At 30.1% G+C, this 20435-nt stretch overlaps 1 protein-coding gene across 1 annotated transcript in view; it reads left to right on the forward strand.

Moving 5' to 3' along the window:
- Positions 1-20435, forward strand: part of LOC100870217 (semaphorin-1A) — a gene marked incomplete at its 5' end in the record, with an annotated part of 40527 nt that overhangs the window by 14049 nt on the left and 6043 nt on the right. Inside the window, 4 exons of the mRNA XM_086915416.1 lie at positions 10803-11151; positions 11834-11916; positions 11992-12090; positions 12938-13222. Of these exons, the coding sequence (XP_086771542.1) occupies positions 10803-11151; positions 11834-11916; positions 11992-12090; positions 12938-13222 (816 nt within the window). The remainder of the gene's footprint in view (positions 1-10802; positions 11152-11833; positions 11917-11991; positions 12091-12937; positions 13223-20435) is intronic.

Here is a 20435-nt window from a genome sequence, read left to right on the forward strand (position 1 = left end):
AATTTTTTCGTAACGAGTCATGGTACTAATATCAGCAATAATTTGTAATGAAGGCGAAACACATTAGCAGCCAAAATTTCTTTGTACTAAATTCAACGAAATATCAATTTATTGTGTAATTTAATCCTTTATGGAAACATAGTAGCTACGTAATTGTTATTTGCATCATTAGTGGAATTGTTCTCCTTTGTTTGGTAATATCAAATTATTGTCGTAACGTAGATAATGATACAAATATAATATAAGTAGAGAAAAAAATGATTAATACTATCCGAATTTATATCTAATATTCATTAATATTTTTTAATAGACGAGTACACTATACAGAATCGCATTATATAAATTTCCTTTTTTTAAAGAATTAAATACGAGGAAAAAATTTTCTCCGCAAAAATGATAAATTAATCAATTATCAGAACTCGAGAAGTTACGATTTAGTAAATAAAATTAAAAGAAACTCAAAACAAGTAATTAGAAAAATAAGTTCTGAAGATAAATATTCTTGCAACTTTTCATAATAATAAATTTCCAACTTATTTTGATCAAAAAACTTTTTAAAATCAATTTAGAACCTCCAATTTACCATCATAAGTTTATTGTAAATAATATTCTTTCAGAAATAAAGATATTTATTGGATAATTTACCTTCAAACTCGATTAAACTTCATTAAAATTAGGAAAACTTTAAGCCGCTGTAACATCGAAGATAGTAACTTCCGGTCAACGAATGAGCGACCATTGGAAGCGCAGAACCTTGCCCTTTAAAACGCTTTTTCATTTATCCTGATACGACTTCCGGTTCCCGAGATATCGTCGTGTAAAGCAAAGAGTAATTTTTAATCGTTTATTATCTTCGTCCTTGTCGCTTACTCGGATCTTTCGCTCCCGCCTTATCTCACTGATCTATCCCAAACTGCAGACAAGCGGCAGACGCGATTTCTAGAAATGTGTAGTACGCATTTCCAAGAAAAATAAGTAGGTCACTGGGTCGCTAGCCCATTCATAATCTCTGCAATGTATCAAGCGCTATGGATACTTTGAATCCTTATATCTCGGCAACCAATTGAGATATCAGGATAAAACAAAAAGTGAATTCAATGGCATGGTTTTCTCTATACTTTGAATGAGATTTGGTGACAAAATTTATCGAAATTACATTTGGGAATCTATGTGAATATAATGATCTGAATTGCTGTGATATAAAATATACAATTATTTACACAATGTTTGACTATTATTATTATCGATTGAATAATTGTACAAGTTTTTCGGTAAGTAAAAATTCATACAGAATGTTACACGTTCTTTAATCATGAAATATAAACAAGCACAAAATGGAACAAATTGTGAATTGGAGACAAAAGAGTGTCTCGCTTTGCCAGGAACTCATTACGATAATCAAAAAATATTTTATCGCGATATTTGTCTCGCCGTTTTAAAAAATTCAACCAGTTCATTGAACAATTAATAAATTCGTACTTTATATCGTATCAGCTTCGATGTTTCATTTATTGAAATTAATCAGCTTCTCTTTGAAAACATGTAGAAAATAGCAGCAGTGTTGATCCTATGCGATATGTACCTTGATTAAAAACTCTGCCCCAGGTCATATATCATCGATTTCTGTTTCATTTATGAAAACCAGTTACTTATCCGCTCGCGATGTTATTATATCGAAAAGTAAAATCTTTTCTTGCTTCGAAAGAAACGGAGGATTTCCGATTTATCTCGAATTAAAGATAACAATTCTCGATACGATTATATACGATTTATATACTGAGGATATATTTCAATTTTAATTATATAATTATTTCATTCGAATTACAGTTAAATAGATATATAATTATAATAATTATAATATATCTGTTATTAATTATCGATTAATTATATTCTATTATTTTGAGAAGACAAATTATACTTATTTATTTCGTTTTAAATAAATAATAATTAAGATATTTCAGATATTTTGAACATATATTTGTAGGTATAATGAACATCTAAATATGATTATATCAATATATTAATTGATATTTACATTCTACATATTGGACAAGTCATATTGATCAAGATAAATTGTGATTATTTATTTCGAATAAATAACCCTCTAATAGTTATATTAATATTCTATAATAATAATTATAAATGATTATATTCTTGATATTATTTATTACGGATTAAAACAAAGTTTACTTATTTGCCTCGATTGAAAATTTAAAAAATTTCTTTCATCTTTAAATGATAACTTTTCATACTTCTATCCTTTGAATGTTTCTTTTGAAGTCGAAACAATGGCGAGAATCGTTTGAACAAAAATCCTGGGGTTCTCGGTATACGAGTCATGAAGTTTATCACATAACGTATACGAGCTGTATACGTTTTTCTTGGCGACACAAGTTTTTGGAAACATCGAGCTCCCGTGACGTGTAATACGCTTATTTGAATTTACTTGGCCAAAAGTTTCTTGCCCTGAAACTTGCTGCGCTCAAGCTATTCCCGCTTTCGGTTGCATTTAAAATCAAAGGAATAGATCTTATATTTTTTTTTTTGAATGCCAAGACATTTTTTAGATAAAAATGAACTTTATGAATATAATAAAAGATTACAAATAATTCTGAATAGAATTATAATTTAGCATTCAATCTAATAATTGGCATTCTATATCATAGAAATTAATTAATTTATTTCATACATATTAAAAATAATTTTTAGATTAAATATAAATATTAGATTAAATTTAGATTAACATAAAAGAGTTTATAAATATTATAATAAACATTATTATTTTTTACACAAGATAAGAATTTAATTTTTGTTTCGTTAATTGATGAAAAATTAAACGTGATATATGTAAAGAATAAAACTTGATATATTTTGTTAAGAAGTAACATTTTGAAAGATCTATTTTTTTAATTGTTAATATTCTAATATATAATTAATAATCATACGAATAAGATTTCATATTTATTTGTAGAATTTTATGTAAATCTTATTTAATCTAATAATGAAAAAATAATCTATGTGCTTTTATTGTTAATTACAAAATCATATTTTGGAAATAATAATTACAACATGTTCCTCGACGATTCACTAGAGACTTCGAGACTGATACTTCCTCTAACAAAATAATATCACGAAACGCTCCATAATATCCTTAATCAATACGTAATTATCGCGTCTAATGCACATGATGTATTATGGGTCAACGATAACCCACGCGATGTAATTATAACTTATGAAAGTAGCCATGTTCTGAACAACTCCATTAATTTTATCCGTGTTTACTATATTTACGTGTAAAACATAATCGGAACAAATTTTATTATTTCTTGATTAGACGTTTTGTTTTTAATTGAAAACTTCTTATCGCAACTATTCCCAAATAATATTTGAAAAATTTCGAGAAAATTGGAGTCTTATAATATTCTTTCAATAAATTCTTATTTTACTTCACTGTGTTTAATTTCTAATTGCTATGATTAAATTGAATTATGATTCAATTGATTCACGATGAGTTAATGCAAATGTTCCAAGAAAAATTTATAGTTTGAGAATCTTTATTTATTTATATATCATATATTTCTTTATTTTCGTAATTTTAAAAATTAGTTTTAACATTTATTTTTAAGTTGAAAATGAAATTTAACTTGGAATTTATTTTAACTTTAATTTTGTTCTTGATGAAGTAAATTTTTTATAAAAAAATGTATCGATAACTTACTCTAAGTGTTAAAAAAAGTTTTAAAAATGAGTCCAATTTTAAATTTAACCTTATACATGGTATATATAAGGTTAAATTTTTTTTTTAATCATTAATTACACCGATTTCAGGAAATTATTTTCTGAATTTCTATAAAGAGCGATCTTTTAGAAACGAATGAGGTCAATTAAATATTTGCTTTAGGAAGATGACTTCCTTTGCTTTCTCTAGTCGTTTCATCATACACGAAATCAATAATGATCACCTCTTTCTTGCAATTTGTATTTCGATTTAGAGATGTGCGTGTACAAAAATTGATATTGATTAGCCGTTTCTATTGATTCTATTTTTAACAAGTTAATTATAAAAGGTAATTCTTCGCTATCAAAAGTCATGAATAGCAAAAGAGAAATTTTGCTTCCACGTTTCATTCAACTTTAATGTACATCGCCGTAGTTTATTAAAGTAAGAAGCAGACTGTTCTCGTAAACACGTTGTTTTGCAATGCTATGTCTAGTGGAAGGAAGAGGAGTTTCGAGAATAATTACTCACGATCGTGTCAGTCGTGTTAAATTACTTCATCGTAATTACTTTGAGACTAGATATCGACTCGACACGATAAAAGCTAATATATTTGAAAAATTGGATGAATTTGTTAAAAGAAGAATTAATAAGATGAGATTCGTATATAATATTTTAAAAGAAATTGGAAAGAAATTATGATTATTGACTGAAGAATTAAAATTTTGTTCATAAAATGTGAGAAAAACTTTTATATTGTGATTTTTTTTAATTTAAAAAGATTTCAGTGTGTAACGATACAATTATATCAATTTTCAAATATAAATTCATGAAAATATCCTTAAATTACCATTATAAGAATAATATAATTATAAATATTAATACGATGCAATGTTTGTGTAGTTATAATGCATGTAACACTAACAACAACACGTCACATTATATCTACATACTATTAATTCAATGCTTCATTAAATTTACATATAATCAAGGATAAGTAAACCTTATTCTGGCATAGTACAACGCATTTCACGACCTAATCACTTTTAAAATATTCACCTTTTTTAACTTAAAAGCGAGAAGCATTTTCGCAATTACATGCAGCGCAGTAGTTAATAATATGGTAGCAATTTGACTGAATTTATGCATAGTCAAAAGTGCAGAATAATTTTCAATGAAACACGTTCATTTACAAAATATCGAGCATTTTATATTTGCAATCATTTTAATTTTATTCTTATTTCTTCTTTCGTTATGTTTATATTTAGCAAAAGTTTCAGAAAATTTTGCAGAAATATTGTTCAAGTTGTAGTTTCTTTCAAATAGATAGCCTTCTAAAAATTCATCAAAAATTAAAATGTGAATAAAAATGAAAAATAAAATACAAGCAGATTTTAAATATTTTCTTAAAATTTAAAATTCTCATGTCTCTAAAAAGATAAATGTAATTTCTTTGTATCAAAAAAAAAAAAAAGAACAATTTTTCGCCAATCTTTGGTCCAATCTTTCTTACATATCTCACTTTTGAAGAGATTATAATATAAGTAGGATAAATTTCCAGAGTTCAAGTATTAGATATCCTAGCACGAGTTTCCAGAAAGATCTGAAACTTCTCAGAATATTTTTATCCCTCTTCCAAGATTCTATTAGCTAACGAAAATATCATCCCCCTTTCTAATAATCCTGAAAGCATATCTGCATCTCCATTAAGCAGAAATAATTCTGCCTGGATGAAGAAAGAAGGGGAAGAAAATGCATGCATGTTTGATTCGAAAAGTTTGTCGAATGCGCGCGAAGATTTCCGAAAGTTTCTTTCTCCCCGTGTACATTCGTCCCCGATGTATTGCCACGGAGAGTTTTAACATCGGCCATTCGGGCCGAGTAAAAACATTTTGTTACGTAACATTGGGGATAGAAACTCGCAGAGACGTTTAGAAAGCACCGAGTTGGAAAACATATTTCGAATAGAAGTTAAACTAAAATTCAGGAAAGGGGAAGGAAACACACGCCCGATCGAAAGTTCACAACTTTTCCTCTTACGGCGATGCATGCATTGAATCGCGAGGAAGTGTTTGTTTCCGGTATTACTTCGTGTCCACTTTTGAAAGTGTGAAGTGACTTGTTGATGTTGTACGATAATGTCGGGCTATAAAAATTCGTGTATTAATATTTAATAATTATCCTTCATATTTGTTGTTATTAATACGCTCTTATTATATATAGGGAGAAAAATATTTGTTCAAAATGAAATTTCATTTTTTAATCTTTAGGGGGTTAATATTTATTGTTACAAAACTATCGTGTATTTTAATATTTTATGGATGATAATTTATATTAAATGTACGAAGATAATGTAGAAAGTATGGAATAATTAAACTAATATTATATTTTCATTCCATATTATATTTCGGTAAATTTTCAAAATGATTTTTATTTTAAAACGTTAAATATTACACGCAGGAATTTTAATAAAATTATATTCTTTTTCATAAAACCAAATTATTTTTTTTTTTCAAAGTTTATCGAAATTAATTGGCTATACTGTAGACTTTTTGATAAAAAATTTTTCTACAAATTTTATGAAAATACATATATAACTACGTCAAATAAAAAATTTTTATTTTATACTGTTGTTGATTTTTCGTAAATGGAACGTTGTACGATATTGCAAAGGTGGTTATATAATTTATTTAATTTTTCGATACAATGTTTTAGTTATGTTTATTCAATTTTCATTTCACAGATAAAAATTCAACTAAAGCTTCATTCAGTTCATATTTTTGTATCGTATATATAAAATTTAACATGGAATAGCATTATTTATAATTTTTAAATATAAAAATTACTTTTCCTTGAATATTAACATTATCTATATATTCTTATATGTTTAATTTATAACCATCAAAAATGAAGATAGTTTATTTTATCCACAGTTATAACCATCAAGTCTTTTCTCTGCACTGTTTCACGCGTCAAATTCCAGGAAGTTGTTGAAAGGCACAATCCTTTTTTACCTCTGTATCGTGTAAACGAAACATTTGGCTACCAGATGCTGATATATTTTTGGCCTTGCAGTTCATTAAACTGTTCTGATTGATTCTTTAAACACTTCAGCCATTAACGTATACGATAATCAAATTTTAATTTTAACACAATCTATTTATACATATTATAATAAAATTCTTTCAATTTTTGATAAATTATTCAAATTATAAATTATAGATTCGTTTATAAAATCTTTAATCATTCGAATACCTGTTAAATCGCATAAATTTTTTAAATATTTTCGAAACACAATTCTATTCTATCTTCTGTTATTCTATTTTAATACTTATTAATCCAGTTATTTTATATTTTAATTATTCGTTCTTATGTTCCTTATACGATGACTCAAAAAAATGTTCTCCAACAAAAAATATGCAACATCAATTATTTAAAATATCTGCATAACGCGTATAAAAATGGCCATATACATTTCTCGCAACAAAAAATTTATTCAACCTCAGTCTCATGACTGGTACTCATATCCTTTTGTTAAAATTCTTCTCTGTAATCACGATACTCTCCACTATAATTCACTCTTCTACGAAAATAACGAATTAATTAAAATTCACCGATCCATAATCCACCGGTCCTTAATTAAACAAAAATAGAAGCGCGAGATTAGGATCGCATTGCTGTAAAAAAAAAAAGAAGAAAAAAAAAAGAAAAAAAATGAACGAAGAAAATTGATCGAACCCTTTCTTTTTTTTTTTTTTTTTTTTTTTTTTAAAGACACTCGACCTGGTAACATTGGCGCAGCCTCGACTTCGCCTGTCTATTCATCTAGTCGAGTGTTTTCGTGATCAAGGATCCGCAGCTTTATTAAAAGCAAGCAAGTGTATTTACTGGAAACTGCTCTCGTAAGCGCGATGGTACTTTGAAAGAGCGAGACGCTTCCCTCTTTGACGGGAGAAACGAACACAACAATTTGCACTCGGAGAAGTCGCTGCGTTTCCGGACCGTTGATCATCTTTTCAACCACCGCCATTCGCGCCTTCCCCGAATTTCCACGCCCGAATTTGTAATTACATGATTCCGCTCAGCGGAATGAACGACACGCCGCGCTCTTTTAACGGTGCAAAGGCCCGTTTCACACTTTCGCGCTTTTACAGCGAAAATTCACTTTCGAATTCACGGCACCGCGGGGACCACCGCTCGTCCACGTTTTCATCGTGATAAATGCGACGATAAACGCAGTTGCAGATTGTTGTTGATTCTCTGGTCGGATTGAAGCTCGTGGAATTAATGCGATGTTTTCGCATTGGACTGGACTTTCGTAATACTTTGAATTGTAATATGTAAATGTTGAATAATAATTTCGCACCAGTAACTTTTTTTTTAAAGATTCATATTTGTCTAGGGAATTTTCGAAGTAACGGGGGTTGCAGAGATTGGAAAAATTAATTTTATTTGGTCTTAGGGATTTTGATTAACTTTTAAATTGGAAATTTAGGTATTTTCAAGAAGGATATAAGGGTGGAAAATTATAAGTGAGATTTGTCTAATTTTTGTATTATTTTTGGATTTACGAGTCATTTTTAGAAGAAGATCATGGAAACTAGTAGTTTTAATAACTCGTAATTAATAATTCCTTTTTTTTTTGTTTCAATTTAATTAATAACTTTAGAAGCTATCATCAAAGAAAATTGCATTAAAGCAAAATTTGCTTGTAATGAAATTTCATCCACGATAGCTTTTAAAGGTTAAGTAGTGAACAATGTAAAGAAAAGAGGAATTGTTATCGTATTTCGATTAATTTTATATTCCATTAGTCTCAAAAAAATATTGTTATTACTAATGTAATTGATATAAATATTTGCATAATTTCTTTATTTTTTATGTGTAAATTCTTGAAATATAGGTTTTGACAATTTTTTTGTATTGTAATTTATAAAAGATATTTTCTGTAATCATTCTCTAAATTAATGTAAATATTAATATCAAGTTTTTCATTATTTTTGATCTTCCGTATCATGAACTTTTCTATCATTATTTTATCAATTATCACTATCTACATAAATATTAAACTAGATATTTCCACATAAGAAAGTGAAATTCATCATATTTTTTTTTCAAAATAGTCAAGAAAGTTTCTCGAGTTTCAACTAAACTCGTAAACCTAATATAATCGTAAATTTATAAGAATTTATTAATCTCATCAAAAAAAAAAACAAATATTTTCACAAATTCATTTATACTAATAAAAAAAGGAAAACAGTATTTACACATTTTTCAAAAATTTTTTATTAATTTCAAGGAAGTCAGTTCGTTCTAAGCGAGTCCTTTTCTTAAAATGGGATAACTGGGACACCACTCTTTGGCAATAACTTCCTAGTGAAATTAATTTAGTTCCAGAGGAAGTTCAATGCAAATAAACTCGTAAATCCTGTGCATCAAAAATTGAGGAATTTGTAAACATGATGACTGTTAAATAACAGTTCAACGACGAAACTAAACTTTAAATCCGGTTTTAACTAAACTCGATTTCTCGCAAGATTTCTCGTAGATAAATCATCGCTATAATCGAATGTCGTATTAATCCTACTTCTTTTGAAGGAATTTATTAAGATTATTATTTTTTTATAGTTCTGAGAAAAATGTTGTACATGTATTTAAATACATATCGCATTTTAAAATCGTGAAATCAATATTTTCCCAAAATATTCAAAAAGTTAAACATACAAAAGCATACAGAATGGATTATTACACGATTATTTAAATTATTTTTGGACAGATTAATCAAATATTATATATAATATATCCACGACATGTTTCAGTAAATTTTTTAGATCGTTTTCAATCTTTTTATGCAATTTATAATTTTTGCTTATGTATATTTATATAAATTTTTTACATCGATCTTCGAACTCTTTGAGCTAGTTTCTTAGACAAAATTCAAATCATTTAAAGATTAAATATATTAAATCCATTATTTTATGTTGATTTCTATTTCTCGCAAAAGCAACGTTACTTTAATGCCACTATATCTTCTTCTTGCCACCGTGTGTAACACTGTGTTACTAGGTTTAATTATTCAAACAAGCTTCATAACTGAAGAAGACAAGCAATCTTGTCAGCCAAAACGAGCTTCTTTCCCGAGCTCTTTAATGACAATAAAAAGTTCGTCATTTCTGAGAGCTGCTATCTTCGGATTTTCTTCTACGCGGCGAGGGGGATGTCAAGTCCATCGTTTTATCCAATGTTTTATCGAACACGAATTATCCTTTCTTCGTGCTAATGTCCCACGAAGAATGGGGCGCATTAATGGTTTTTAGCCCCGCTCGTGCGGAATTAACGAGGAGGTGACAGAAAACTTTCGCCACGTTTTCTTTCACCCGACTTCCATTCAATCTTCTCCTCAGCTGGATTACGTTTCTATAACCTTATTGTTCCCAGCTGAATTCTTAATATTAATGGCCGTCCAATGGTGTACGAAAGCTGGCCGTGATTCAAACGAGCTAACGTCGAACGAATCGCGTGATATATATAGCTCTCATGTACACAATTAATTTAATAAATAATTATTATGAATATCGAATAATGTAAATAAATTATAGTTCATATAGTTTTGCCTATTCAACAATGCTTAAGACTCCTATCCTACTGCAGAAAGAATATTTTATACGTGAAAATTTGCATTAATCTTACCTAATTGTTAAAGTCGTACGACGTGTTATCATTTCATCGTATATTTTACAAATCTCTTAATATCATTGGTCACCCTGAAAAAAAAATAAGAGGGTTAATCGTCGAAGAAATCGATGTTAAAGCGTAAAATGAGAGAAATTTATGGGACGATTTATAATAATAATTATTCCAGAGTTTGCATCAATCTTACCTAATTGTGAAAGTCGTACGACGTGTTATCATTTCATCGTATATTTTACAATCTCTTAATATCATTGGTCACTGATCCGAGCAAAGTCAATAAATGTCGCATTTCATCCCCTGAAAAGAAATAAGAGGATTAATTGTCGAAGAAATCGATGTTAAAGCGTAAAATGAGAGAAATTTATCGAACGATTTATAATAATTATTCCAGAATCGACGAGTGACGTCACGGAAGGTGTTTACGCCGGCGAACGTGCCCGATTGGTTTATGGGGTGTTTACAACGCCTGTGAATTCGATCGGGGGCTCAGCCGTCTGCGCGTTCTCCATGAAAAACGTCCTCGAAGTCTTCCAGGGTGCGTTCAAGGAGCAGGAGACCATAAACAGCAATTGGCTACGCGTGCTTCCGGAAAAGGTGCCCGAGCCGAGGCCTGGTGCATGCGTGAACGACTCCAGAACGCTTCCAGACGTGACCGTAAACTTTGTGAAAGCGCACCCCCTCATGGACGACGCGGTCCAATCCTTCTTCTCATTACCTGTGATAACCAAAGTCAGCTTCAAGTAAGTTATTTACACTTTCGTTCGTTACTTCTGAAAAAAGTTTCTCGATATAATATGCATAATGCGGTGTTTAAAGTTTTCAGAGAAAAAATAATATATTTATTGTTATTATTTCTATAATAGATGTCAAAAATTTTATTTTTATTGTGAATTCTTATTCGATGAAATTGCGAATTGTATTCAATAATTTTTTCAACTTTTAATTCAATATTTTTATTTATATTTTTGCTCGATTGTATTTATTATATTTTATTTTATCGTAGTATATCGTAGAAAATTTCTCGAGTAATTAAATTTCACGATCCAGTTATCTTGATATATATATATATTAATCGTTGAATATATCTAGAGCTTGGTAGAATTATAGATGTTAGCAGTAGTAATCAGAAAGTGAACGAGACAGAAACTAACTTAATATTTAAGTCAAATATTGCCTGATAATAATTTATGGTAACTTAAGTAAGATTGCTAAATAAATAAGATTATACGAATTGGCAAACTTGTTAAGCATTAATTTCTCCTATAAAATATCATCCTCCATCGGGATAAATTATTTAGTTTCTGATACTAAAATTTATAAATTTGTGAAAGAATCAATCAATTGAACTAATAACTCTATACATTAATAAAAATATTTTTGTATTTAAGAAAAATTCAACGATTTTTAAAAATTAAAATCCAGTTACAGATTTACCAAAGTCGCCGTGGATCCTCAAGTGAAGGCGTTGGATGGCAAGGCCTACGACATTCTGTATGTCGGGACAGGTGAGTTACGACAATTGTGCACCGCAACTAACAAAAGCACGGATTTAATTATGATAATTTCATAATTATGCATAGACGACGGCCGAGTTCTCAAAGCGCTCAACACTCGTGCACCGGATTCTCTGAGCAATGTTAGCCAGGTCATCGTAAGCGATGTTCAAGTGCTGAAGTATGGTAAGCAATGCTCGAAAATTTCCACGACTTTTTCTTTTTTTTATGTCTACGAGTAAAACGCTCGTGAAATTCGACGTTCGATCGTTCGTGTCTGATAAGCATCAATCCAATTACACGATGCAAAATAGGAAATTCCGAAGATGGATTTTGCATCCAAATTTTAATCATTTTTCTTTTTTTTTTTTAGAAGAAAAAATGGAAATGTTCGTTAAAACTTTGTCATTTGAAGTCATTAATTTTCTTGATTATATAATCTATTATTTACAGGATATTTATCAATTTTTAACAAACTTTTTCTTACTTATTATGTTCATAGCTTATTCTTCACTATACGAATTTAAAATTAAAAAACAATAATTATAAATATTATAAATTTTTAATTAAATTTCACACGAAGAATATAAGAATAATAAAAAAAGATGAGGAATATAAACATAACTGTAAATTTTTAGAAAGAAATAATTGTTCAACGAATAATATTTCAATATCAATCAATAATTCAAAAATTGAATGCTAATAAGATAAAGATAAATTTTCAGATCTGATAAAAAGATATACACTTTTAACTAACTTACCAAAAAGAAATAATATTTTTTTTCAATTTCTATATTAACTGTATCTATAAGTAACCAAACCAAATTAATTAATACTATAATAAAAACAATAATATATAATTATTTCTTTCAATTATTATTTCCAAAATATATACTTATACTTTTATTATTCTAATTAATTATTTACCTTAGTAAAAAAGTGTCCACATTCGAAAGGAAAGGTTGAGAGACACTGCTCCATCCCTTTTAATCCCTACACGAGAATTAAAGTGTTCAATTCCGTTCACGTGCAGGACAAGCGATCAAGGATCTGTTGGTGGTCCACCTGGCCGGCGAGGCGAGCAAGTTGGTCGTGTTTGCTGACTCCGAAATTCGCGCGGTGCCACTGCACCATTGCGACGCCCCTGCGGCGGCCACCTGCGCGTCTTGTGTCGGTCTTCAGGATCCTCACTGTGCCTGGGACGCGACCAAGAATCTGTGTGTGGCCGTGTCGACGAAACTGCACGACAGCGACGCCGACAAAACCCTGTTCCAGGACATCGTGAACGGGAGACACAAGGGATGCGGCTACGAGCCAGGTAATTCTCGTTTACGTAAACTCGACTTAATAGGGTTGAAACGTTTCGAGGCTCGATTACCGGCGATCATTATGAAACGTTATCGACCGCGCGCCTCTACGACACTATAAACTCGGTATTGTCGTTCTCGCTTGGATTTTCTATTCTTTTCGTTCTTCGAATGAATACACGCTGTTGGTTTCTTTCTTTTTTCTTCTTTTTCTTCTTTTTCTTCTTCTTCTTCTTTTTTCTACTTATTTTTTCTTTTTTCTTTTTATTTCCCTGTGAAAGAAATAGCAGACTGAGATTACTTGGCGCAATGTTGTTCAATGTTGAGATTCGGTTGTTCGTGTAGATCAAAGAATTATGCGAGGATTTTTGAAATGGCGGTTTCGGACGTTAAAAGTAGATGAAGGAATTGAGATTATTTATTCGATGGTGTTTCAAAGGATATTCATAAAATGTATGATTTATATGTTTTATTATTTCTTAACTATTTAATAATAATAAGTTTAGGCCAAATATATATGAATGGTATGGAATTTTTTTTTTAATGATCTTTACGGTATATTAATAAATATAATTTTAAATTATCAGTGTCGATTGAACAGAAAGCTAAAGGATAGATATGACAAAAAATAGAAAGTAATTATTTTTATTTTACGTTACTTTTTTTTCTTTTGATTTTTTCATATTAAAGAGATATTAATTGTAATAGATATTATTACCACATCCTCTATATTCACTAGATATTGCACGATATTGATCGGTTTTTATCATCTCCCTTTATCGCTTTAGAATTTTGATCAATAAAAAATTCATCTGTAAAGATAAAAATACTAGAGAATAATTTATCATCAAAATTCGAAAATTTTTAATTATTAAATCCTAAAAAAAAAAAAAGAAATAAATAGAAAAAAAATTGCAAAAACTAATAGAAATTGCAGTATTGATTAGAAAGTTTTTAATCATCGTGAGAACAAAAAAAAAAAAAAGAGCACAGCTTAATTTACATCCTAATACTCTCGAAAATAGTTACACAAACACAGACCACTTGAAACAAAACAACAACTTAATTCGCTGTGGATTAAAACTTCATTTCATTGACGACACTGAAACTTAAAAGTTTTTTTGCGAAACAACTTTCAAACTGGTAAAAACTATCTTAAACAAGTATTCAACATATATCCTTTCCAATATCTCTTTTTTAACTGATAGAGATTTTACAATAAAATCAATACAATCGAACGCGCTCTTTAATTCTTGGAAAAAAAAAAGATTTTCCTGTTGAAATTAAACAATTTCCAAATAAAAATTCTTCTCGTACTCGAATAAATTTTAATCAAGTAACAGAAAAATAATAACAATCTAAATTAATTATAAAATGTAATTATAAAAGTTTTCTGTATATCTCTCAAAAAACTTCAGTGCCATTCTTTTCGATAATCATCAAATAAAAACTTTTTGACTGAGGAAATTAAAGAGATAGTACACGATAGATCACGACTATAAAATCATTTAGAAATTTTTTGTATCCAAAGATCATGACGAAAGCTTGCCTTAAATACTTAAATACAATGCTTTTTCGTGTTCACGCCGAGAGAGAAATGAAAATATAAAAAAAAAAAAAGCTATCTGTGAAAATTGGCCCATCACGCTTCTTGATCGATTTCACAGCCTCTCCTCTCGGAGAGATCTCGACAAAGAAGAGAGCGTCGTTAGCACGAATGGAGCACGCTTCCTAGAAGAAATTTTCAACTTTTACTTTGTAACTGATTGTAAATACAGTTATGAATGCGGTATAACTAGTGCTTCGTAAATCACGAAGCGATTGAAGAAAGTTGTAATTAGCATTTCGGGAAAAATGTTGGCAACTTTATGCAGATGGTACTAAATAATTCGAAAAGATTTATTATTTACTATAAAATGATGATGTCTTCGAGACGTTATAAATTTCCAGATTTTATCTCAAATTTCAAAATTTATTTACAACAAATTTTATCGTATCTTGTAAAAATATTAATATTATCGTTTTTTATTTTTTTGCTTGATTTGCAATAAATAATTTCTAGTTTATAGATTGTAATTCTTACATTTAAGAAATCTTTGACAAGGATTATTATTAAACTTCTAAGAAATAACAATGGCACAATTCAAAAAAAGAATATTTTTATTATTTTATTTTTAAATGATTTCTAATAATATTTATTTCTTGGTTCAGTGGCCTCATAATTAAATTAAATGATGAAATTTAAGTTGTACCACGAGTTGAATTGATTTTAATTTTTCATTGGTTGTTATTGATTGAAACACAGAAAGTTAAAAGTCTTTTTAACATATTTTAAGAAGATTATAAGTACAGAAACTATTAATTTTACCTCTTATATTTTTCCTACATTGTATTTTTGGATTTCCGTGTATTTTGATCCATAAAACTTAGTTCCTTTGAAAAAAGAATTCTAAAATGTAGAAGAGATCCGAAAATGGGTCGGTGGCCTTAAAAGAAAAATTATTTTAGCTGTAAAATTCTAGCCGGAAATTATAAAAAGCTGTGTGCATAATGGGGAAAATTATTTTAGCTAGATAATAGCACGATTTCATACCTTAAAATTGATGTTACTTTCGCGCGCACTTAATATATCCTGCAAAAATTTTAAGAATTTAATATACATTATATAACATATGTGTTATTGGACTTTATTTAAAATTTTAATTCCAACTTTTTATTCGTTATATTTTTTTTCTTTATTTGAAACAACTTAAATCAATTTTGAATGAAGAGATTACTTTAACAGTATAACAGTATAAAATATATAATTATTAATTTACAATTTTTTGAAAGATTATTGTAATTTAAAATATTTATCACGTAAAGTATTTTTCAAAAGTCGTTATTTAAAAACTTTCACTGTTCTGAATAAAAGAAAAAGATAAAATAACAAATCTCATGTTTTATCCATTTTTACAATTTAATGTAATGACGAATTGATCAAAACTTGTTTTCTATATCAATATACTTAAAAATATTACTTGATAATATTTAAATTATGAAAGTCAATTTATTTAAAGATAGGAATACAAAAACTAACATGATTTGATTACTTTTTTTTCTCCAAAAACTTTCGTACCCTTGAGAAAATTTTCTAAACTTGAAAATTACGTTCTATAGCTAAAAGAAATTAGAAATTCCATCAGATAAAAATGAGAACGAAAAAGAAAAACTTTCTGGTAAAAAAAATTCTTCGAAACTTTTTTGAAAGAATATTACAAAAAATAAATAATGTACTTAGAAATAGAAATACTAAAAATCATTTTATATAAATGTAGATGTAATATAATAAGTTTACTATTATATGTGATAGTTTGAGAAATATGCGTAAAACGCATTAAACATTATTCTTCGTTCAATATATAAAAATTTTCAGCCATTTCACTGGAATTTTTCCAAAGAATTCGTCTATTAAACCGAGGAAATTCTTGCGTTAATCTCTCCTGAACAATTTAAAAGTTTCAATGAAACACTCTATCCTTCCAAGAATTATCAATTATCTCCCATCGCTGTCAATCTTTTTTTTTTTTTTTCTAAAAATAAAAAGAAACGATTAAAAAAAAAGAAAACCAAAACTATAAAAAAATAATGTACGAAACTTTAAAAATTCTATCACTTTCTATTCAAAATTCTAAAAATGATCTACGAAGGAACATCCGTTTGAGATAACCGTATTTCTCGATCCAAATACCGTCTCGTACTTCTCGTATAAACTCTTATAAACTTCAACATATCCATACTTCACCATTTTATCAGACTCCATCAATTTTCCGTCGTAATCGAATTCGCATCACACACGATGAAGGTGCGCACGTTGCACAAGGTGCATCGTGTAACCGTTCATAAACACGATTCCCTTCCTTGGCCGGCCATAACCGGCTACTTAGTTACTCCGTCGGCCATTTTCGATCCACCGATTTTTTCCCCCCTCCTCACTCGTACGTTTTTCCTTTCCTTTCCCCCCTTCCTCCCCCGAACGATGGCCGTTCATCGCGGATTTTTTTTTTTCTCGCGATATCCTCCTCGATCGATGATTCAACCGGTCGAATAGAGCCGGTAGCGAGCAACCGATGATACACTTCTTTCGATCGTACTGCTAGAAGATACGCAGACGAGATAGCGTACGGCTATCGGCATGGCCCGATGCAAATGTATCCTGGAATCGATTTATGGTATTCGACACGGCGTGCAACAGCGTGAGGAGGTGTACAACCTGGCCCCCAGGATAAATTGGAATTTATGCGTCGGTTTACGTCGCCCGATACGCTTCTAACGAGCGTTACTTGGCCGTTCACAGCGGCTAAAAGTGCTCCAGAGGATCACAATGAGCAGAAGCGGTTGTCACGGGGAAATCGATTTTCCATACGATCAAACGGCGGTGGTTAGAGGGTGCTCTTTGCCCGATTTGCGGTATGGACTTGTACTTGTTTATGATCTTCCAAGAGGATTATTCGAGTGATTTTTGAAAGGGGTGGCTACTCATTACATTTTTTATTAGCTATTATTGAACTATGGTTAGTTATAAATTATACAAATTGTCAATTTTCTCTTGTCTTCTATTTATAAAAATAAAATTTTATAAATAATACAATACCACATATAAGTGACAGTTCTTACAGTTGACGAATATTGCTCAACAAATGATGGTTAAATATATATTGAAAAGAAGGATCAACTAAAATTTTAGTTTCTCATTCGTCGCTTTTACTTCTTTTTTTTTTTTCATTTCTTTCGTATTCTTACGTAAGATTGTTTCGCACAGTAACATTTTATTTTATTCTCTACACATTTCTTACGATATTATATCTTCTTCGCGTGAAACGTTATGTTGTTATTCTCGTTACACAATCAGCCACGAAACAATTTGTACAAAAGCACAGTTATACATCTGCTTCGCATCTCGCAAGCAATCATCCTCTAACGGAGTTATCCTGACCTTCGATCGTGCCAAACTCACAGCCGTGTTTCACTCTACCTGCAATTTCGTGTCTTGGGCACACGAGTGCGCTGCAAAGAGAAATTGAAGAAACGAAAGTCGCGCTTTTACCCGCGCAAACATTGCACAGAGAGAGAGACTAGCCCTATGCTCTTTGCCATTCGACACGCTTGATCTCTGGATTTTTTCCAGTGACTGTCCTAGAAACAGCCCCTCTAAATGGGACAATGTTCTACGAGGCGTAGATCACCGGTGAGTCACAGTGCCGTATTAAAATGGCGAAATTCAATGGTAATTCGAAAGCTTGGTGCTGGCATGAATAGCCGGTGAATCAGACGCCAATTTAAGATTTTTTTTTACGTTTGCTCGGCGAATTGGCATCTCTTTAGATGATTCTGTCCGTGGTTCCATCCTATGGTAAAAAGACATTAAAATTAATTTGTGAGAATAATTTTTCTCGAAATTTTATGATAAATTATAATTTTAATTCTTTTAAGCGATGTGCAGAAGATTCGTTGATCTTGTTGTAAACGAGATAATAAAAGGCTTGGATAGGTTTATTATTAAATTAATTTGATTAAAAAATATCTTGCATCGATAGCAATAAAATAATTTCGTTGTTAAAATATTTGAGTTTTATTTATTAATTAACAATAACGAAATCTTTAAATAAATTATATTTCATTATTTGAGAAATCTTATTCCATATACCTTTTAATAAAATATATAAAATAATAAAGTAATACGTACATCACGCGTGCAAATATTATTTACCGTAATACAATTATATATCCTTCTGCAGGATAAAATCTTGTTGGATACCAATTAATTAAATACAGAAAATACCTATTCAATTATTTTCACAATAACAACTTATCACAATGATCAAAGAAAATAAGTAATGAATTCGCCCGCAAAAATCTACCATTTGCAACAATTGATCGCGAAAATTGCAATTTCGCCACACAATGCGAGGGAAAAAGAAGAAAAAGGAAAAAAAAAGAAATTCGTATTCGAATAAATACCACGTACGCGTATGCAAATAATTATTTTTGTGCTCCGATGCAAAAAAAAAAAAAAAACCCTCGCCGTGTAGCAATTAATTGATCGCGAAAATGCGATACACAAGTTGCAATTGCTCTCCCGCAATAACAAGTTGGCGCGATATCGAGGAAAATAAGAAATTCGCTCGAATAAATACTGGAACGTTATCAAAATCTAGGAATGAAATTAAACGGTCCATAAATCCCATAAGTCAGTGTTGGAAACGATCACGCAATCCACGGAGTTAAAGCGCGTTAATCACAGCCCATTAAAATAACCCCGTGGCGGCTTCGATCCTCTTACCTCTTGCCACGTAACCGATCGCATGTCGATGCAAAGTGCGCACGCTTGTCTTCCAGTTTGACCTACTGCTGTTTTATCGGCCGCGTTGATTGTGTAGTAGAATTCGCGGGAAAAGCGAAAGGTTTAAATCTCGTGGAAAAGGAAAATCGGATGATCTTATTACCGCGTAAAAGAAGCAAACTCTGCCGATGTTAGTGGCGCGTGCCATCGAGGCGAAAGTCAAACGAGGGAGAGAATCAGGAGACGAAACTTAGTACTTGTTGCGCTAACTGGCTACGATCGTTTCTTAAATCCGCGCAGGAACGATAGATTAATTTTAATCGAGTTTGCTATACTCTACGTGGCTGGCTGAAAAGAGACGCCATGTTTCTGTGTTCCAGAAAGTATCAGTCACGAAATTGTCGTTTCTTTTTTTTTTTGGAATCGTTTTTGAAGATTTGATCGCCGATTTTTCAATTGTTTCAATTATTTTTAATGAAAGATTTTTATCTGGAAGTATAGAAAAATGGAAAAATTTAGAGAAAAATTATTGTTCACAAGTCTTTATAAGATTTCTCGATCATTGTCCAATGTGCATAATTGGAAAAACAGTTGAAAAATGTTAGAAATAATCTTAAATGAGATTCGATCCTTTTATGAGTAATTCAATCAAGAATTTTTTATTTTATGCAAACATATGATTATCACGGTAATACGATATCTTTGTATATGGTATTTCATGGTCATAATAGTTAACTACAGTTGTACAAGTGAAATCAGAACTACATTGCACGTAATATGATATATAATTTCTTCTCTTTCAAGGTTCTTTATTGATGTTACAAGATTGGATTCTTTCAAATGTAACTTAGAAGTATTGCATTCTCAAACCCTACAAGTATCTGGATTTCGAAATTAGCTTG

This window comes from Apis florea, unplaced genomic scaffold (assembly GCF_048593485.1).
Source record: "Apis florea isolate Af1SG1 unplaced genomic scaffold, ASM4859348v1 contig_3783_pilon, whole genome shotgun sequence".
NCBI lineage: Eukaryota > Metazoa > Arthropoda > Insecta > Hymenoptera > Apidae > Apis > Apis florea.